Source organism: Embiotoca jacksoni, unplaced genomic scaffold (assembly GCF_022577435.1).
Source record: "Embiotoca jacksoni isolate LCO1_2020_lvr unplaced genomic scaffold, fEmbJac1.0.p SCAF_39, whole genome shotgun sequence".
In the NCBI taxonomy this organism is placed as follows: Eukaryota; Metazoa; Chordata; class Actinopteri; family Embiotocidae; genus Embiotoca; species Embiotoca jacksoni.
Window position 1 is genome coordinate 1,852,737 of NW_027185391.1, and position 22,450 is coordinate 1,875,186.

The 22,450-nt window shown below is 43.9% G+C and overlaps 1 protein-coding gene across 2 annotated transcripts in view; it reads right to left on the reverse strand.

Annotated features, from left to right (window-relative positions):
• bcas3 (BCAS3 microtubule associated cell migration factor) overlaps positions 1-22,450 on the reverse strand; it is a 358,243-nt gene that overhangs the window by 16,107 nt on the left and 319,686 nt on the right. For both annotated transcript variants that reach the window (XM_069166518.1, XM_069166517.1), the window contains one exon: positions 17,428-17,604. In XM_069166518.1, coding sequence (XP_069022619.1) covers positions 17,428-17,604 — 177 coding nt within the window. The remainder of the gene's footprint in view (positions 1-17,427; positions 17,605-22,450) is intronic.

Below are 22,450 nucleotides of genomic sequence, written 5' to 3' on the forward strand. Positions count from 1 at the left end.
AATCTTTTAAAAAAAATTTACGTTTAAACTATAATTTTTACATTTATATTTTTACCAACAGCATTAATGTCCAAACTAAGACAATCTGGGTTTTTAATTTAATTTTAATCAGCAGTAAAACACAACATACACAAACCAATCAGAGGATTGAAAAAGCTGCTTTCCTCTAAAATGACTCCGTGTTTGACAGAAGATCAGTGAGCTCATCATGAGGTCTGATTTAAACATCCTTGTGTTGCTTTTTTTTTGCATTTGACTGATGTGGAGTGGGACAGAGAGATGATATTATCTGTACAGTATCAACATTGATTGTTTTAATGTGGCCTGATCACAGCTGAGCTTTCATCTCCAACATGTGGCTGCACAGATTCTAAACGCACAAACAGTCTGTCACATGAAAACAGAGAACATGATCATTTCTTCACTTTCATTCTCTGCCGGTCTTTTAGTTTTCTACATCTGAATGATTGATACACTTTGTTTGCCAAAAGTGTGTTTGTCTCTAACTTGAAATCCATGCTGCTCACCTTGATTGTGTTTAAAAGCCTCAGCGGGGTGGAAGTCTGTAAAAGTCTAATGTGTGGAAGCCGTCTCATCCTGCTTCACCCTGCAGCTCCTGTTGACGTCCTCCATTACACAGCTGTTAATGCATCGCAGTCAGTGCAGCGAGTTTTACATGATGGGTTGTTGAGATTATTTAATGCTGAAATAATTTCATACAAAGCAATCAACCACTGCTTCAAACTGGAATCAGACATCTTGAGATGGGGGCCATCGTCGTGGTTACGACTCACGTCATGTGATCACGGCTCCTGTTAGATTCTGACGGGGAATAAAGGAGTGTGATCCGGATCAGAGTCACGCGGGAGGGAAGAGAAACGCTCGTGGTCATCTTCACATCACTTTCTTCAGCTTCCTTTACAAAACTTTCGTCAAATTACGTCACAACGAGGCCCATTCTTTAAACTTCAGGGAAATGAAGTGCGTCCACTAAACAACGAACGACGCACCGTTTAAAACCGGGTGACGGCAACGAGGAGACCTGCTTCGTTTATCGTGGAATGGAACGTCATGACAGAAAAATGTCTCACGAAACCAGCGTCCTGCACAATGTCCGCCCTCGCTGCTAACACCTAATCCATCACTTTGCCGGAAAAGTTACGTCCCATGCCTCCTCGCAGACACGTGGAAACTAGGGACGAGCGAGTACAGTTGTTCAGTTGTTCCGTCCGACTTTTCCGGAGACCTCGGGTTAGTTTTAACCAATCGGCATGCAGCTACCTTCAGCAGTGGTTTTAAAATGGTTTTACTGAAGCCGGCAACTTGATGAGGTGCTGAGCGTTTATTCTGCACGGAAATCTGAAAGTTGGCCGATTTTTTTCTAGTCGGCGAGAGTTGAAAATTGCTAACGCCGCGCTCGTCACTGTCACCAGCTGTCCAATTGCAGAGAAGGAGGGGGCGGGAAAACGCGGCCAACCACGGACACTGGTCGCTGATTGGTCTGAACTTTAGAGTCGCTGTGCTAACGCTAATACGAGCCGAGTTACCAGTCTGCATTCACAGAGAACACTGAAGCTGCGAGCGGCGGTCGATGCTTACGCTGTCCATCAGCTGACAACGAAACTTCACACCCATCGACAGCCACAGTAAGAAGATGAAACAGATTTTGGTCAAAATCTTTGGTTGTGATTCATGAACTGATGATATTTTCCTTCGGATCGTTGGAAGGAGGACTAACACACAGACATGTCCATGATTGGATGTTCCGATGACAGGAAGTTCCATTGTTGCTCGGCTCAGCTTCGCCACCTCTCCATTATGTATCCTATCACTTATTCATGCCACCATATTTTATTGATACACACACCTTCATTCAGGGTCATCTCAGGAGAGGTTGTGTGTGAGATAGATATCTACATGCGAGTCAGAGTGACGGTGTCGGCAGGACGTGTGTCTACATGTGCGTTGAGTGCATGCGCTCTGAAAAACACATTGTGTGAAGCGTGTTTCCAGAGTTTGCAGACATCTCATCAAAGTTAAATTTGCTTCACGACGTGCAGATATGATGGATGTGATCAAGCCTGCCGGGTTACACGCTCTCTGCTGAGAATATTAATAATACTTCAAAATGTTTTTCACCTAAAAGTGTTTCCTTTGAGAGCACGTCGTCATTCTGATTTCACACGAGAGAAGAAGCTGACGTAGATTCACTTATTCAAGGACGAGGTTTTCTGCAGCAAAATACAACGGTGACGTAACATTTCACGAGATCAGCATCAACAACAGCGACATGACGTTTTAACCTGATCTGACTCCACAGGAAACGGTCTCGGAGATTTATTATGGTTTAAATACCGTTTCATATGTTTGCATTATGGATTTGCTTGAAAAACCTTTATATAGTTGCATTGAATGTATAAATTAACACACATCCAGTTTTTTGTCTTCTATGTGTTGTGTTATGTGCTGATGTTCAGTGGTGCGGTTCTCATGCTCACAGACGTGTAGGTATGATTACAGAAAATAAAAAAAAAGTTTTTAGGTTATTTAATCAAGTAATATGCTTTTTTTTTTTTTTTTTTTTTTTTTTTTAAATTCAAAGCAGTCCCAAGGGGCACTAAAGACATATTCCACGAGCTGTGTGAGCATCAACACATACCCATGATAATAAGCCGTTCATTTCCACTGATGAATCCCACCGGCTTGAGTGTGCTTCTAACTAACTAGATCCTGCAACGTGCGGACTGATGGTGTTTGAAGGTGGAGGACTCTCCCCATCTGAAAAGCCGCATTAGGAAGGGGAGTGTACAGGCTGCCATCGTGTCCCCCTCCTGACTGCATCCCACCACCTTCCTGATCTCTCTCCAAGGACTCGGTGCCTTTCCCATGTCTTTGTAGTCTGGATGGAAGGAACGGTATAAACGAGGGTAATGGTGCTCCTCAGCTCTACGTACCTCACTCAGTCGGTTTCTGACACAGTCCAGCAAATTCTAATGTCAAAAAGGTGTGGAGAGAGGGAGGTTTTACGAGGACTGCTTTTGAAGTGCATCGAGGCCCCGAGGCTTCTCTCAGAAGGTGGAGGCTCGCTTGGAGTAAACATGAGATGGACCTCCTGATATTTTCTCACCGTCTAAAGACAGAAGAGGATCATCTTGGTATAACTTCCTACGCAGGCTGCACATGACGCAGTATTACCCGCATTACAACAAGCTCGTGCTCTCTGACTGCTCTCGGCTCAGAGACCAACCCCGGCCTCTTATTCACGTCACAAACATGCTTCAGCATCACGTCGGTGAAGAAAACTGTCATTTTCAAGAAGAAATAAGATTAAGTGGTGGATTCAACAACATCAAAGAACTTTGTATCTTTACACCGAACTCCAAACCACGGAAATATCACGCGATGGAAGTCACTAGTATCAGCTAGAGTGACAGTTTGGAGAAAATGGCCTGGATGCAGTTTGAGTGACGGGTCACGGACCACGACGAGTTCATCGCTTGAGTGAGCAGAGCGACAGAAGCAGCAGCAACAACAAGTGTTTTGCTGCGTGCTGCCGCCGCCGCCGGTGGTGGAGCAGATTGGGTGAAGTAGATTGCCGTCAGCCACAAGCCCATTTCTGATGCTCTGCACAAAGTGTGTCTCCGGACCTCTTGTTGTCTGTCCGACTCAAAACAGACACGGGAGCCGGGCTTTAAAAAGCGCTTCCCACCACTCTCACCATCTTCCTCTATCTCGCCCTAATTCTCTCTCTCACTGTGCTCTCGCTCTCCCTCTTTTTCAGTGAACCCTTACAGCCCTGTGTGTGTGTGTGTGTGTGTGTGTGTGTGTGTGTGTGTGTGTGTGTGTGTGTGTGTGTGTGTGTGTGTGTGTGTCTCCCTTGAGCTAGCTGTTAAGTGCAGTCTCCAAAAAAACCTCACAAAAGCCCATTTGCAGTCGGCTACAGCTCCACACACAACATACACACAAGTGCAGAGTGACACTAACGCGCACAGACACATATATACACAATTACATTCACACTCGGAGACCCTCACACATGTAGACACACACTCGTACACGCACACTTTTCACACTTCCCTCTGGGCAAACGAGGCAGAGTAGCAGAAGCGAGGCTGGGATAAATGATACAATGATATCCAGGCCTGACTTGTCAGTGGAGTTGAGGGAGAGGAGGAGGATGAAGAGGAGGAGGGTCGGGCGGTGGCAACTCTGAATACAGGAATTATTCTTCATCGTCTCACAGTGTCGCCGCACATTACGCTCAAACTCTCGCCTGGCAACGTGGAGAGAGAGAGAAGGAGAGAGGTTTGGAGGAGAGGTGGGGGAAAGCGCTGAAGGGCAGCTATAATGACCACACTCTGCTTTCACACTCGCTGTCTCCTCTCTCAGCACCATACTCTCCGGCCTCAGCCAGCCTCGCACTCCCTTTTCTGTTCTTTCACTCGGTCCCTGACGTCTTTTCCCCCTCTCTTCCTCCCTGCATTTGTTCTTTCTGTCTGTCACGGCAGGGCTGAGGAGCTTTCAGGGAGAGAGTGCACTCATTTGCTCTCTCTCACGATTTCTTCCCTCTCTTTGGTTAAAGGGACAACATGGCCCTCTGGGCATGTCACAAAATGATTAACTAATAGCTTTAAGTTAGTCAAGTATCTAAATGGTGTGCGTGTGTGTGTGTGTGTGTGTGTGTGTGTGTGGTCCAATGCATGTGTACTTCAGTCTGTACATTAGGCCGGCTATTGAGATCATAGTCACAATTCTCCTGTGGAACCAGCTCCCAGTTTGTGTTGGAGGGGCAGAAACCCTCTCTAGCTTTAAGATTAGACTCAAAACCTTCCTTCTTGATAAAGCCTATAGTTAGGGCTGGCTCAGGTAGACCTGAACCAACCCTTAGTTATGCTGTTATAGGCCGAGGCTGCTGGAGGACCTCGTTACATGCTGAGCTTCTTTTCTTTCCTCCTACTCTTTAACTGACTCATACCTCACCATCTTCTTCTCTCCCATAGTTTCTTCTTATTATCTGTTGTCTCCATTCAGTTCCTTCACTCGTGTAGTTTCTGTTCTTTCTTTTCCAGATGTCCCGTCATGGAGCTGCATGTCTCTGCTCTGTGATTGTTGTCTCCACCAACAGTTCTTCTCTTCTATCTCTATGCTGTCCTTTTCTCTCTCTGCTCTCCTCTCACCCCAACTGGTCGAGGAAGATGGTCGCCCACCTCTGAGCCTGGTTCTGTTAACAGATGCTCCGCCCACCTCTGAGTCTGGTTCTGTTAACAGATGCTCCGCCCACCTCTGAGTCTGGTTCTGTTAACAGATGCTCCGCCCACCTCTGAGCCTGGTTCTGTTAACAGATGCTCCGCCCACCTCTGAGCCTGGTTCTGATAACAGATGCTCCGCCCACCTCTGATCCTGGTTCTGTTAACAGATGCTCCGCCCACCTCTGAGCCTGGTTCTGTTAACAGATGCTCCGCCCACCTCTGAGTCTGGTTCTGTTAACAGATGCTCCGCCCACCTCTGAGCCTGGTTCTGTTAACAGATGCTCCGCCCACCTCTGAGCCTGGTTCTGTTAACAGATGCTCCTCCCACCTCTGAGTCTGGTTCTGTTAACAGATGCTCCGCCCACCTCTGAGCCTGGTTCTGTTAACAGATGCTCCGCCCACCTCTGAGCCTGGTTCTGTTAACAGATGCTCCGCCCACCTCTGAGTCTGGTTCTGTTAACAGATGCTCCTCCCACCTCTGAGTCTGGTTTTGCTAACAGATGCTCCGCCCACCTCTGAGTCTGGTTCTGTTAACAGATGCTCCTCCCACCTCTGAGTCTGGTTCTGTTAACAGATGCTCCTCCCACCTCTGAGTCTGGTTCTGTTAACAGATGCTCCTCCCACCTCTGAGCCTGGTTCTGTTAACAGATGCTCCGCCCACCTCTGAGCCTGGTTCTGTTAACAGATGCTCCGCCCACCTCTGAGCCTGGTTCTGTTAACAGATGCTCCGCCCACCTCTGAGCCTGGTTCTGTTAACAGATGCTCCGCCCACCTCTGAGTCTGGTTCTGTTAACAGATGCTCCTCCCACCTCTGAGTCTGGTTCTGTTAACAGATGCTCCTCCCACCTCTGAGCCTGGTTCTGTTAACAGATGCTCCGCCCACCTCTGAGTCTGGTTCTGTCAGAGGTTTCTTCCTGTTAAAGGGAGTTTTTCTTCCCTCTGTTGGAGGTTTTTCTCCCTTAAAGAGGAGTTTTTCCCTCCTAGCTTATGTGGGAATTGTTGAATTGTTGGTTTCTCTGTTTAATGTTGTAAAGTTCAGCTGTATGGACTTTAATGTGTTAAGTGCTATTTAATAACCTGTGTTGTGATTTGGCGCTATATAAATAAAGTTGAATTGAATTGAATTGAAGATACGAGGAGAGTTTATCACTAAATGTTGATCGTCACTGAAGTAAACGTAGTGAAACAAGTTGTTCTGGTCATGTTGTTTCCATTTCAGCTGCTGTCACTTTCACAATGTGGATAACGGTGGAAAACAACAGGCGGTGCAGTCATCAGTGATCAAAGCTCGATTAATGCACAGTACATTATTCTACAGTGAAAGATGTGGTGCTGTAACACAATATTACTGTATGATAAGATAACATTTCATTTAAATAGTCTCAAGACTTGTTCACAGCAGAAAGTAGCACCGAAAGGTTCATCCATCCTGGGAGCTCGGTGATAGAGTGACTCTCCCGAGGTGGTGGGAAGAAGTCGGGCAGTAAGTTATTGCTGAGTGGTAACAAAACCTGCAACTGAATATCTGGTGGGTTCAGAGTCATGAGCTAAACAGTCATTTTTCAGTTTCAGCTTATAGACTGTATTTAATGAAGGCAAAGTTCTTGTAAAGATTCTCAGGAAAAATCAACATTTTACAAATTTGGCTTCTTTAAGAGTTTTGTGGAAAAGTGTTTGTCTTCCCTACAAAAGTTTTGCATCAAAAATGTACAATAAATGCAAACTATGCTCAGCCTTAGTTGCAAATAAAGACTCACAGTGAGACATGATAGATATTTGGCAGGAAGTTGGATCACATATACCTCTGTTATGTGATATCAATGTGAGAATTGGCCGGCCCGATGCAGCCAGAACCAGAGCTGGTTCTGTGCAAGGCTCGCGTGCTTGTTGCTGCTGTTGGTGTGTGTCACTGTATGGTTATGTATGTATGTTTAGAGCTGAAGCCAGCAGACGTTGGGACGGATTGATAGGAAAAGAAAAACCTCCAAGCCTGTACACCCCTGACTTCCTCACACACACACACACACACACACACACACACACACACACACACACACACACACACACACACACACACACACACACTCATCCCTGTGTGTTGTTGCTCTTATGATGGGTATCAGTACTAAAACAAGGCTGAATAGCAGAGAAACCAGTCAGTCGTTGGGATAATAGCGTGGCTTTGTGTGAAAGGAGTACACGGCCAATTCAAATACAGGATGTATTGTAGGACCATTAAATCACGCAGCTGTCTGAACAGGCGTACAGTCTACTTTCCTTAATAGTCCAATTAATGAGGTTTTCTATGGAATTATTTCTATAATAGCAAAGCTTGAAGAGGCTTTTCACTTTTACATAATAGGAAAAAGGATGTTTTTTTCCTATGCAGCTTGTTGATGTGGCTGCAGGCTTCGAGCGAGATGACACATGCAGATCACTTACTATTGTGTTCTGACAAGAGAAGCCAATCGACAACATGTTCAAAGCAGCTTGTCTGGACGGTCATATTATCTACGATCAGGACAATATGAAAGATTTCATTTAATAAAAGAACATTATCTTGAAGTAAAAGTTTAGCTGTCTTCCTCTAAACAGCGCTAGCAGCACTCAGCGTTGATGGATGATATTCTGAAAGCTGCCACTGCTCCTTTTTAATTCTTGGCCCTGAATGTGTTGGTAATCTGCAGACGACATGTGAACTTGTTTCTTTTAGCTGTGATAACAGCGTATGTATTTGGACACAGAGTACATCTGAATATACTTTGATTGCATCGTTTGTCAAACAACCACATGATCCTGATACCTTGTTGTCAACACTGGTCTAAATTAACAGTCAAAGATTGTTTTTTCTTCTTGTTGAAAAAGTAGACTGATGTTGATTTCAAAGACAGACGTTGCCAACATAAAGTCTACATTTAAAGTGGGTAGTCCCTAAAATAGGAACACAAAGGTCTGAGATTTTTTCTGGTAGGTGGCCACAGATTGAAAGATGAAGCATAAATCTGCCTGTGTCATAGATTATTTCTAATAACACGGTTGGTGTCATGGTGAGTGTGCGAGGCCTTGATCAGTGTTACGTATCGATGTGAATCTTAGAAAATGCAGATAAAGTACAAATAAATGGTACAGTTTCATACAGTCATATTTCCAGTCATATGAAGTGTGTGTGCACGAGTGGGGCTTTCCAACATCATTTGAAACACCTAAAACAGCATGACGCAGCTTACCTGCAGCTACAACAGTGTAACAAACACCAGCCAGTACAATTATTATATATGTGGCTTTCATACACCTCTATAACCGTAACACCAGAGTCAAGCCGTGGAAATCACCTATAATTCTGACTCTCCTATTTACATTCAACACAAAGTCAATAAATAAAGTCCCATAAATGCAGACTTCAGTCATTTATGGACCATTACGGACTTTAAAATCAAAACACGATGAATACGTGGCAGAAATGGGACTTCCCATTTGTCTGATTATAATAATCAAGACATTGACCTTATAGGGTGGAAAGGCTCCTCACTGAAACTTAAATGATGCTGACAGCAGTGTCCCAGTCACGACCTCAGAGGTTCAGAACAACAGAGAACTTCTGCAGGTTATTTTGAAGAGACGCTCCAAATCTGGACATTTCAACAGAAAAATAATGAGTATATGAACCAATTCGAGCCCACGGGGACTAATAACTAAAGCAATTATGGTGCTTTAGAAATGAGTAACAGTAATGAGTAATGTATTGCATTTTCCAGTCAGGAGACCAACACCAGTTAGATGCATACGCTAGATTACAGGCTTTTAGCAACTGCCAGCGACATTAAAACAATAAAGCTTTATATTTGATAGGTTATTGTAATATATATTGCGCATTCATCAAATGGAAAATGAACTCTCGGTCCAAATGGAAAAATAGCAAGCTATTAAAGTGCAATGCTGCCCAATGTAATATTGATTAGTAAATGGCGTTAGAGAGATAAGCAACATCGCGGCGTCTCTTTAAGATTGTTGTAGATCGAGTGCTAAAACCAACACGCTCACATATGTTCACAAATACATGAACACAATTTCTTCGTTAGGGAGGAAACTCTCAATCTTCACCCAGAAATTACATCAACAGATATTTTCGATTTTAAACTCTCTTTATCTTTCATAGAAGTTGCACACACATACGAAGCAGCACACGAATGTTTTCTCTGAAGTGATAACATCAGATGTGCACTGGAGCTCTCCCAAAGCGTACGTACAGCGTGTCACCGAGCCAGAAGCCTGCAGTCAGGGCTCCAACAGCAAACGGACAATTACTAAGTCAGGGTGACTGTTTAGACCTCCGCCTGCTGGCCCATAAATAATAAGAACATTTAAGAGGCAGCGCAGGCCGGTCACCTGGGAAACCACATGCAGATATTAGGTAGTTGATAGAAACACATATCCATCGACACACATGTACACACAAACTCCAACAATTGCAAACACTTGTACACACACACACACACACACACACACACACACACACACACACACACACACACACACACACACAATTATAGCGCCTGCGTGCATTTTCTGCAAACACATGTATGTGAAGGGTATAGCTAATAAAATACAGGCCCACACAGTCACTGACACACATATACACACACACAAGCGCACATTTACAGCTCAAATATAAACACACGAGAGGGGTAGCTGATACACACATGTATGCACACACACACACACACACACACACACACACACACACACACACACACACACACACACACACACACACACACAGAGAGAAGAGGAAATGCTCTCAGCCTCTCTGTGCTGATAAGACTCCCCTAAATATTTGTGTTGAGTCGGGCGTTGAGAGAACCAGCTGAGCTCTGTGCTGTTCGGCCAGTCTTACGATTATTACTATTATTATTATTATTATTATTATTATTATTATTACTCCCCGTTTCTTTGAGCTGGGATCTAAGAAACTGAGCTGTGTGAGACGTGGTGGGTGTGGGTGGTCCGCGCACCCTTACCTCATCAATCAAACAAACTACACTCAACACACACACACCGCAGCGCATTCACATGAAAAACAAATAAAAGTGCAGGGTATTTGGCCATTTTCCATCTTCACTCTGTGACTCGTGATGAAAGGTCGAAGGGACTCGTTTACGACTCACATCAGGACCATCCTGCTGAAGACACACAGGAACAGGTTTCTGAGACAGATTGGCGTCAGGATGGGTGCTGGCTTCACTCAGCTAATTTACAGAAAAAAAAAATCAATTTAATAACTCATAAATAAAACTCAAAATCACTTTTAAGAGTCATTAAGTAGAATTAACTGGATTCATATTGCACCGCTGATACTGTTCTGGATCTACAGACTTGAAGGACATTAAGAAAGATACATTTTGTTCTTATTTCTGATCATTAAACAGGTTTACTCCGTATTGTTTGGGTCAACATAATTGGATTAATCCCACTAAATTAAGGGTCCACCTCATCTGTCTGTATACAAAAAGTTCTGGTTTGGCAAACTGGACGGTGAGTGTGTGTATATATATATATATATATATATATATATATATATATATATATATATATATATATATATATATATATTATTAGGTACACCTGTTCAGATGCTTGTTAACACAAATATCTGATCAGCCAATCACATGGCAGCAACTCAATGCATTTGGGCATGTAGACACGGTGAAGACGAGCTGCTGAAGATCAAACGGAGCATCAGAACAGGAAGAAAGGTGATTTCAGTGATTTGAAGGTGGCAGGTTGTTGGAGCCAGACGGGCTGGTCTGAGTATTCACTAACTGATGATCTACTGGGATTTTCACCAACAACCATCTCTAGCTTTACAGAGAACGGTCCGACAAAGAGAAAATACCCAGGGAGCCGCAGTTCTCTGGGTGATGATGCCTCGTTGATGCCAGAGGTCAGAGGTCAGAGGAGAACGGTCAGACTGGTTGGAGATGATAGAAAGGACAGTATGTCCAATCAGCACTCGTTCCAACCGAGAAGATCTGAACTACACCTGGAAGCTTGAAGCAGACGGACTCCAGCAGCAGAAGACCACCGGGTCCTCCTGTCAGCTAACAACAGCAAACTGAGGCTGGATTCACACCGGCTCATTGGACAGGAGAAGATCGGAGTAACGTCTCCGTCTCACGAGTCTGGATTTCTGCTGCCACATTCAGATGGTCGGCAGAGTTTGGCATCAACGACATGAAAGTGTGGATCCATCCTGCCTCGTATCAGCGGTTCAGGCTGGTGGTGGTGTGGTGGTGGTGGGGGGATATTTTCTTGGCCCACTTAAAACAGTTCTGAAGGCAAAAGGGGTCCAACCGGTACGAGCAAGGTGTACCTAATAAAGTAACTGGTGAGTGTATATGTGTATATGATGGACAGTTATATACAGTTTGGATTTCAGTTCTGCTACATGATGCATGCACAGCCCTGTATTTGAACCGAGATTGAACTCCAGCATTTTTGAGACTTCTGTGGTATGGAAATAGGAAAGATGAATGGCGGATTTTAATATCAGCTGATGACAGATTTTAACCAAAATCGCTGGTACGGAGCACGAAACAGGCGTCAGTCAACGCTGCCCCAAACACAACTACATGTAATCAAAGCAAAAATGTAATCAAAAGGCCAGTTTATGCTTTTGTATGTATGCTGAATTTTTTTGCAATTTGTCCAAACAAAAGTTAAATCCTGAAAAAAAAAAGAAAATCATACTAACAAGCATGGTACTGATGAAATGATGAAATGATGACCTAGAATACAGACAGGCCTGTGAGCCGCACATACAAAGTGGAAATATCAATTTAGCTGTTTTCTGGTGCTGATTAACACGACACCACTAACTTACTATGGGATGGTTCATATTTCCTGCTGTAAACACACGGCGCTCTTTGAAAAAGTCCTGCGATGCTCAGTGAGCGACACCACGGCTACAAGCACTCAGCAACAAAAATGGATAAAATAAAAATACTCCTAAATATGGTATGTTGTGAAATGACATGATGCGAGTAAACAAACATAAAGAGTGGCGTTGTTCTGAGCCGCTCTCAGCTGAGACACACCGGTCCACTCTCCATATGGCTTCAATGGAATTTATGTTGGGCAGGCACCAATAAGCCAAATCTAGTTAGCAACATTATATCATTGGAGCCAAATCTAATTTCAGCCCCAGTGTGTTTTAGTCGTCAGTGACTGTCTGCCCTCCTCTTCTTCATCCTCTGTTCTCTCCCTCCGTCCATCCGTCCATCTCTCTATGTGAGTGTCACCTGCCCCCCGAGCTGGCGACGCCGGGTCTCGGCCTTAGCGTGAGAGCCCCATTACCCTGACTAGAGGCTTTGTTTTCTCTGTGAATCTGCAAAAGAGTATGTGTGTGTGTGTGTGTGTGTGTGTGTGTGTGTGTGTATGTGTGTGTGTGTGTGTGTGTGTGTGTGTGTGTGTATGTATGTATGTATGTGTGTGTGTGTGTGTGTGTGTGTGTGTGTGTGTGTGTGTGTGTGTGTGTGTGTGTGTGTGTGTGTGTGTGTGTGCTGGAGGAGAATGTCAGAGAGACGGTGATTTGTTACATCAGCAAGCATTCCAGCTCTGAATCCTCTGAGTGTGTGAGGAGACTCACAGAGAGAACATGTCTTGTTTGTTGCTGTGTTTCCATCCAAATCTACTTTTGTGAGTTATCATATTGCAAACGTTTTTTTTTATCGATGAAAACAAAACTGTGATGAATAGCAGTGGAATTGCATAAATAATGACATAGACAGGGCTTGAAACTAATTGTAAATAAAAGTTTGAAAAGTTTGCAGAAAATTCACTCAGCAGTTGCTTGGAAACATATGACAGAGAAATAGATGAGGGGGATTTGAGGTATGAGTGAGTGTGTGTGTGTGTGTGTGTGTGTGTGTGTGTGTGTGTGTGTGTGTGTGTGTGTGCAATCAGGTTCAAGGTCTATGTTCCCTGCTCCACTGTGTTGTGTGTTTATGTGTGTGTGTGTGCGTGTGTCGAAGCGCTGTAGCCACAGCTCTGAGCAAATGGAGACACTGAGCAAGATACCATCTGCCTCTGCCCATCTAAGTCTCACGCCAAGACACACACGCACACACACACACACACACACACACACACACACACACACACACACACACACACACACACACACACACACACACACACACAAAATTCAACTCACAGCAGAAACCCTTTAAGTGTACATATATTAACATGAAAATATCAGCAAATGTAAATAATGAATTGAATGCCACAACTCTGTCAAACCCTGTCATGTTTACCTCCTGCTGACCCGGAGGGAGGGTATCATGTGTGGATTATATGTGGTCCAGTTGACATGTGGACTGTTGCCTCGTTCCAATAGAAAGCCACAAGAAATCAGATCTGAGCAATCAGGGCCAAGAATATGTTTTTTAACAATATTTCCAAAGCTTGTGTAGAAATACCACGACGAATCAAAGAAACCCCCCAAAAAACAAAGAACCATGAAACGCCTGGTGCACAATTTACTGATTCATCTGCATCTTGAGGTCTGAAGATGGATTTGGCTCTCATGTACACATTTAATATGGCTTCTATTACTGGTGATGTCTCACAATGTGAAGTCTTTGGTGCGTTCAGATTTCATCTTGAGTTCTAATGAATTCTGGAGTTTCTGACGTGCGTGATTGTTCGGCTGCAGACGGCCAACAGACGCGTTTCCTGACGGTCGATGCAGACGTGTGCTGTAAATGAGTCCTCTTCCTCCTGCTGTGTCTCGCCAGGTAAATACAGACATGGTGAACTCAGATGGACGTGTCTTTCCCTACGGTACATCTATCTTCAACCTTCGGTTTCATTTTCACAGATGTTGTTAAAAACACTTTACATACGCCTGTCTGTTTACACTCCACAAATCACCACGGCAACATGTGGACATTTTTCATGTTTCAATTTAAAAACATATTACATTACCTTTCAATGATTTCAGATGTTTTATTTGTGACTATTTCTGTCTCAATGCATTTTATGTTAATTAATCAATAAATCTGATGTTTTCTCCCATTTTTTGTTTTAGAGTTACTGGTTTCACATTCAGTTTTTTCTTTTAAGTATTAATTTAAATATTATACTTGAATTCTTATTTTCGCGCTTCTGTTTTAATCCCAGTCTGTTAAAAGGTATTTGAACCTCATTGAGACGCTGAATGATAATGTTCATGTTCACTGATATGGAGTCAAATTAAAATGTTGAAAAGCACTGAACGTTACGGGTCTTTCTAAAGTGCTACTTGCTCTATTTGCTCACTATTTTTTCTCCCTACAGTGTTTGACATTTTCTAGTTACTTTGGTGTGTAAAGTGCTGACGTGTCCATTCACTCCCAATACAGGGTCGGCGAATAGGATTAAATTTGTTACTCAAAAAATTACATCTCGAAAAAACCAGTTTTCAAAAGAACAAGTGTATTTCTTTGTGTTGACAGAGAGATAAGAGAATTAAAACTACGCTGTCTGTATGGCTGCACGAGTAACTGAGAAAATTCAGTGTGTTTTTGTTTGAATTAGGGAGAACCAACCCTTTAATCTGTATTCACGTGTAGCCTGGATTAATACGGACCACTTCTTCAATAAACAGGTTATTGAACAAACCGAATCCATCCATCATGCGCAAACCAAGATGGATGACACGGACACAACCGGGCGCCCCGTTTCTTTTTTTTTTTTCCACAAAACCACAACTCCTGCACGGCCCTCTGCTCCTCACAGCAGACACGGGAACATTTCCTATATGTTACAGTGGAGAAGTGCTGTGCTATTAGATTAGCCTACAGAGACTGAGGCCTCTGTGTGTATGAATGGACGGAGGAACCAACGAGTCCATCACATTCCCCGTGGATGATGTCTTCAGCACGGCTCAGGGTGCAGGACAGCGTGAGTGTGTGTGTGTGTGTGTGTGTGTGTGTGTGTGTGTGTGTATCACGGCTGTATTTTGATGTAATGCGATCAGTAATGAATTTTATGTTGCATTAAGGGGGGGGGGGGGGGTGAGGGGGGCGGCGGCGGGTGGGGGGGAACAAGAAGTGACTGACTAGTAGTGTCCGGGAGTCTCCAACATCTAATCTAATGAAGAAACACAGAGAGGGAAATGAAAGGGGGGAGGAGGGTGGGGAGCAGTGAAAAGGAGTGATGAGAAGAGAGCGAGAGAAAAAAGGGAGCGAGAGAAAAGGGAGAGAGAGGCTACAAATGAGGTTAAGTCTGACAGAGAGAGAGAGAGAGAGAGAGAGAGAGGAGGACAGGGCTGGATAGGGTGAGGGACGGTTGGTCGGTGGGGAGAGGGCAGGAGGGGGGGGGGTCTGATAGTCGATGCTAAATCCATTAGGGCCTTGTGACCCCCCCCACTCCTCTACCCCAACACCCTCCCCACCACACCCCACCCCTGTGGCTGACTCTGTGGAACCCCCCCTCCCACCCTCCAACACCACGCACACACATACACACACATTTAAATCAAAGGAGCTCTTGTTCACTTAAGAAAGGGGCGGTGTGTGTGTGTGTGTGTGTGTGGGGGGGGGGGGGGGGCACTGCTGCTTCCTAAACGAGTTAACCATTTGGACTGTCAGGGCCAACGGCATGTCTGCTGCAAACACGCGCACACACACACACACACACACACACACACACACACAGAGATACACAGAGAGGAAGGCAAACCTTAAAGTAAAGCAAAGCATGTGCAGATATCCCTAAAAGACAACCAGAACATCCTCCCAGTGTCCAGGTGATCCATGACTGAACTTCGACCTGGCAGCACTGCATGCTGGGTAATACCACAGAGAGGAAGTCAGGCTGCCTAACAAGACACTCGGCTACATGAGGTTTATAAAACAACCAAACAGTGACCCAGACTAAAGCATCAGGACACCCACTGCTACAAATCTATCACACTATTTTACGTCTAATACGTAAACTTTTTACTGTCAGTTTGAATTCATAGTAACATTAAAACAAGTTTTGCCCCTTCATGTTCACACCTGTCATTCAAAAGTAGCCTGGTGCGAACCAGAACCCAATTTCCCTCCGTGAATATGTGCGTCTGGTCCCCCTCCATAGGGAATCGTTTGCAGGCGTTGCATCCTACTGGGCGTAGACCTCCGGTTCATTTTAACCAATCAGCATGCGCCTAAACCGGCCGACCCTCTGCCAGCGCTGCAGCTACCTACCGTGTCCACCAGAGCGATTTTTCCTGCGTATTTATTAAATTGTTTTAATGAACGCCAGCAGCTTGACGACGTGCTGAAAGGTGATTTTTTTTTCCGGTCAACGAGAGTATATAAAAATATCAGGTGGGTGGGGGGATGGGTACACACAAAAAGAGGGGATTCAGTTTGTTCCTACAAACATAATTTTGCATTAAAAAGACTGTAATTAAATTGAACTTCAGAAGAGATCCACTTGATTGGTTTAATTCATTCTGCTGAAGCCTCACGTCAGTTTAAATATAAGAGGAATGGTAACAATAAGCAAACCCCTGTTTCTATTTTCATACGTACATGACTGTTGTTTTAGGACAGACTAAAAAACAGTGAACCTATCCTTTAATGTTCCTTAAAGCTTTTACAGACATGCCAAGAAGGATGTCTGGATTTGGGTTGAAGCTTTTTAAGCATCACTTCCTCATCTGTCTGTGATTGGTAGGAGCCCCAAAGGTCATAACCTCCTGCATGAATATCTGTCACACAGAAAAGTGAGCAGGGACACGTTAGTTTGCTCTCAGAAAAACAGAGAAATGGTCTGAGGAATATTTTTAAATTGGATTTCTTTTGCACAAATGTCCTCAGAAAGAGCAGCGTACGAAGACAGCTGATTTATTTTGTATTTGTTTTTAGATCAGATTTGCTTTCAGTAAATTTATCAGCTCAACAGTCCTTCCTCTGTTTTTAACAACTAGTGTTTTCAGCCACACTGAACAAAGAACCAACAACAGAACCAGGGTGGGTTAAAGAAACCAGAACAAGGTCACTGTGGTGAAAAGGCCTGAAAGAACAACCTCGAGGAGAAAAGTGAACTGTGAATTGAATAAAACACATTTAACTGGTGTGGCCAGGTGTTCATGTGAAAGGTGTGTCTTTTGGTGTGTGTGTTTCAGGTGTGTCAATCGTCCTCTGACCTGTAGCCGAGCCCACGATGTCCCTGGAGGGCGACTCAGACATGGCGTCGGCCAGTCTCTCTCGAAGGCCTTCATCGCTGGCGTCTGCTGATCCCATGTTGTGCCGCGGCACGCCGAAGCTCTCTGGCCAGCTCCCGCACACCTCCAGCAGGGTGACACCACGGCCATCGAACGGCCCTGCACACACACACACACACACACACACACACACACACACACACACACACACACACACACACACACACACACACACACACACACAAGGTTAGTTTGATTACTGAATATACTGAAGGATGGAGACGTACCAGGTGGGTGATGTGACCTGATCAGCAGAACCGGGTTCAGGCCTGATCCTCACAGTTTCAATATATTTTTGATTCCATGTTTAAAAGTTTTCACATGAAAGACTGGAAGTGCACGTCATAAGTAGTCAGTGAACATCAAAATAAACTGTAACAGATTTCAGACAAAACCTCTCACATCATACGATGCTACGATTGATTGAAAATCTAAATTTAATAGAATAACTATGTCCGACTTGTTTCAGAAGATCCACAATATGAGGCAATTGGGAAACTTACAGTTTTCAGATAACAGGCTGCTCTGTTCAGCTGGAGCATTTAGGTCCTAGCTAAACTATTTTTTTTTTTAATCTTTTTGTTCTTCATTAAAAGTGTTTTTTGAATATTTTTTTCAACTCAAATCTTGTAATCATGCAAAATCGTCTTGAAAACGTTCTCTCGTAATTGAACATATTTAAACTGTATTTCCATTTGCCAGTGGGACTTCTATTGACCATATTATCCCCCAGCGCATCATGAATGCATTTACTACACACTAGTTCCACTGGAGTCCAGCAGATTAGCTGCTTTAAAGTCACAAACTCACACACCGAACGAGCAGCTCACGAGCACAACACAGTCTTCATGCCTGTCAAACCAAATCCACACAGACCTACGCTGCATCTTAATCTGCTCTCCTGTCTATCTGACGTATTTCTGCAATCAGACAGATCTTGCACTTTGGAGCCAGAGAGTCTGCAACCTGCTTCTGAGTGAGTGTGTGTGTGTGTGTGTGTGTGTGTGTGTGTGTGTGTGTGTGTGTGTGTGTGTGTGTGACGAGCCAGGCAAGCAGGCAAACAGGCATGCAGACACTGAAACAACTGGTTCCTTCTGTCAGTGTGTTCATTCGACTGAGTCACGATGAGAACTGACAGGTGATGAGGGAGGATTTAACAGTAGAGTAAAAAAATTAAAATAAACATCATACAAACACGTGACCTCGTGACTTCAAAGTCAAATTGTCATCATCATCAATTCTGCACATCAGCATTTCTCTCCTTAGCACTCAGGAAATATGACAGAGAGTCATGCAAAGGAAATGACTGAATCTAACAAGCACACTATCTTCATTATATCACTTTCACTATCAGTGTTTCCTGGCGGGAAGCTATGAAGGGTTGAATCAAACATTAACTCAGGAACATGTGATATAAAGGTAGAACCAAGCAGTGACCATCAGTGATGTCATCATCCATCAGTGATGTCATCAACCATCAGTGATGTCATCGTTGGTTTGTGAACATTATGAATCCTCCAGTTCAGATTCTGTCCGTCACCATCTTTACTAGTTCGGAGCGGTTTGGAGCAGGAAGTGACCATATTTGGACGAGCAGGGGGAGGAGCCAGAGGTGGATCTGACCGATCTGATTGGAAACCTGACGATACTACGTCCCGCCCACCGATAGCTATAACCACACCACAGGCCTGTCAATCAAACAGACCTGCCCTGCTCCAGCCCTATCTTCAAGAAATAGACAAAGTGTGAATAAATGTATTTAGCAAGTCCCAAATATTTTGATGATGAATTTACCAACATAAAATATTAATTGAAACATTTTTGTTTTAGCCAATGTATCTAGTCTTGCAGTAAAATATCCACATGCTGTTACGACAGCATCATTATAGGAAGTCACGGTCTTTTTCTGGCCTACTTAATAGTAAGGTAGTATGGATACCGGAATGTACAGCTGATATTGCTTATGGAAGACACCTGTTGTGACATCACCGAGTGGGATGTGGCCAAAAATAAGATTTTCCAACCACTGCAGAGAATTTTGTGAAATTAAGAAAAGAAAATCAAGATTTTTGTAAAGCCAAAGGACAGTTCACCTCATTCAACTCCAGCTACAAACATGGCTTCTATCTAAATCTGGGTCTTTTTGAGCGGTCATTGAATTTATAATTTGCAGGTGGAAACATACTGTCTCTCCTAAACCCTCCAAAACCTTTAATAACTTAACGTCTAAAAGTCTTTTGTGACCTCCTGAGCTTGGACCCAGTGAACCTGCATCAGTCATTCAGACAGAAACTCATACTGTTTGTTCCTTTTTCCATTTCAGCACTGGATGGGGGCCGTTAATAAAAGGAGTCCAAAAAAAATACTCATGTGGCTAAAGACTTCAAACACACACACACACACACACACACACACACACACACACACACACACACACACACACACACACACACACACACACACACACAGTGGGTATACCCAATGAGATGGCATCAAAGTTAAAAAGTAAACAGGAGGACAGAAGAGTTCATCTTTTCCTGCAATGCATCTCTGAGTATAATCTGTGTGTGAATAATTTATTTATATATCTGAAAATGCTACAATTTCTAACACTAAATACAAGGTAGCTGACTGCAACAAAAGATACTAATTCATATCATATTATTATCAAAAATGCTACGAGGGCCTGAACATAATGTGCTTAAACAGCACCCACCTACGGGTCTTGTGGGAACATCTTTGAAAAGGTTGGTTTCATAAAATTTTAAAAGAGGCATGTATGATGTAAAACCTCCAGCAAACAGTCAGCTGGAAGGTTTTAGTGGACTTTTGGAAGCGATGAGCCACACTTGACTCTGTAACACTAAGCCGTCTTGTCCGGATGGGCCGTTACAACTACAAAATTCAATTCAGCCTTTACAGAGACACGCACACACACACACACACACACACACACACACACACACACACACACACACACACACACCTCACAGGCTCTCATGGAAGGCTTTGAAGGAAGGCCTGCTGGCACGAGAGGCGAATCCTCAGAAAAATCAATCCAACACACACAGACAGGCTGCTTCTGAAGTGAAGTTATCAGCAGGCCGAGTCGCCGTGTGTGAGACTGAGTGTGTGTGATTGTGTGCTTTTGGAGGTCGGTCAGTGTTATCACAGCGGGGAGCACGGAGGCCCGTGCAACCTCTCGCCCCAGCATTAGCACCTGTCACTGGCCTGCAGTGGAGCTGAGATTGGCCAGGCCTCGGGGCATGTGCACACACACACACACACACACACACACACACACACACACACACACACACACACACACACACACACACACACACACACACACACACACACACACACAGTAGTCTGCTTCCTGATAGCCAGTGAGCCGGGCAGATCAAAGGTTCTGACTGTGGTGGCTTTCCTGGATGATAAGAGCTTGGCAGAAGGTTAGGAAGAGCTTGAGCTTTATCAGACCCGGCTTTGACCAATTTGGGTATTTGAAGGCCGATACTGATAGACTGAAACTACTGGTGAGAGTAGTTCAGGAGTTAGAAATCTGTTTGAGGTCAAAAACTATTTCTATATATGTTCAGTCATTCTAGGAGTACCAGGACTATTGTAAATCTGCATTGATGACAAAGTTCATACTGAAAGTACAGGATTAGAAAAGTGGAACAAAATTCACGATTTTCTCTCCATAAAAATGTATTCACTGTTCAATAAAAGCTAATAAGAGGCTTCACAACTTCGGCAAATTGTCTTCTTCTTAATATACAGTTATTTTAGTGCAAATTTCTCCTCTTTCCGTGTCACCCGGACAGTGTTTCCTTCCTGAGCCACAGGAGAGATGCAGTAAGAGGTTATTTTGTACTAAAATGACCACCTTTTCACTAAATTTTACTAAATGCGACTGCTAAAGCCTCATATTAGCCTCAAGTGAACCTCAGAGTATTGCCCACAATGAGGACTATGGATTCTGTCCTTCATCACATGAGGAAGGAAACTGCTCACAGCCAGCATAGCACAATCACACAACTCACTAACTATTTCCGTGTACATAAGAGCATGCGGTGTTGTTTATAACAAACTTAAACCCGTTTATTATCGTTTTTCTTGTGACTCAGTGAGCTTCAAATTACTTTGTGTTTTTTCACTCTTCCACTTTACACACGCACCCCACTGGAGTGTGTTGTGCTCTGAGCACTGCCGACATGCTGACCTACACTTAGTACTGTACCTGAACGTGTCACGACAAAACGTGAAATAGACATAGTGGTCCACTACATGAAAACGTGAAATAGACACGGTGGTCCACTACAGGAAAACGTGAAATAGACACGGTGGTCCACTACATGAAAACATGAAATAGACACGGTGGTCCACTACATGAAAACGTGAAATAGACACGGTGGTCCACTACAGGAAAACGTGAAATAGACACGGTGGTCCACTACAGGAAAACGTGAAATAGACACGGTGGTCCACTACAGGAAAACGTGAAATAGACACGGTGGTCCACTACAGGAAAATGTGAAATAGACACGCCTTGGCCTGTCCAGGCGAGACAGTTACACATTTTCCTGTAGTGGATGAAAATGAAACCTACTGCATGCATACATGTGATTTACAGGAAAATGAAACTTAACAGCTAAAACACATGGTTGGGGCGAGCAAATAAGAACATGGTTGGGGTTAGGAAACAGAAAACAACTCCTGGATTTGAACCTCATCATCCTGCATGGCAGTGTGTGACTAATGCCACCAAGGTACTGCTTCTGCCTCATAATACTGGGAAAACATGTCCTTTATTCCTCTGTTGTGGGACGGTGGTCACATGATCCCCGTCACATGACAGTTACGTGCGCATAAATTTCGTGCTTTCCAAAGCGTAACTATTTCACATTTTTCTGCGGTGGATCCGGCGTGTCTATTTAAC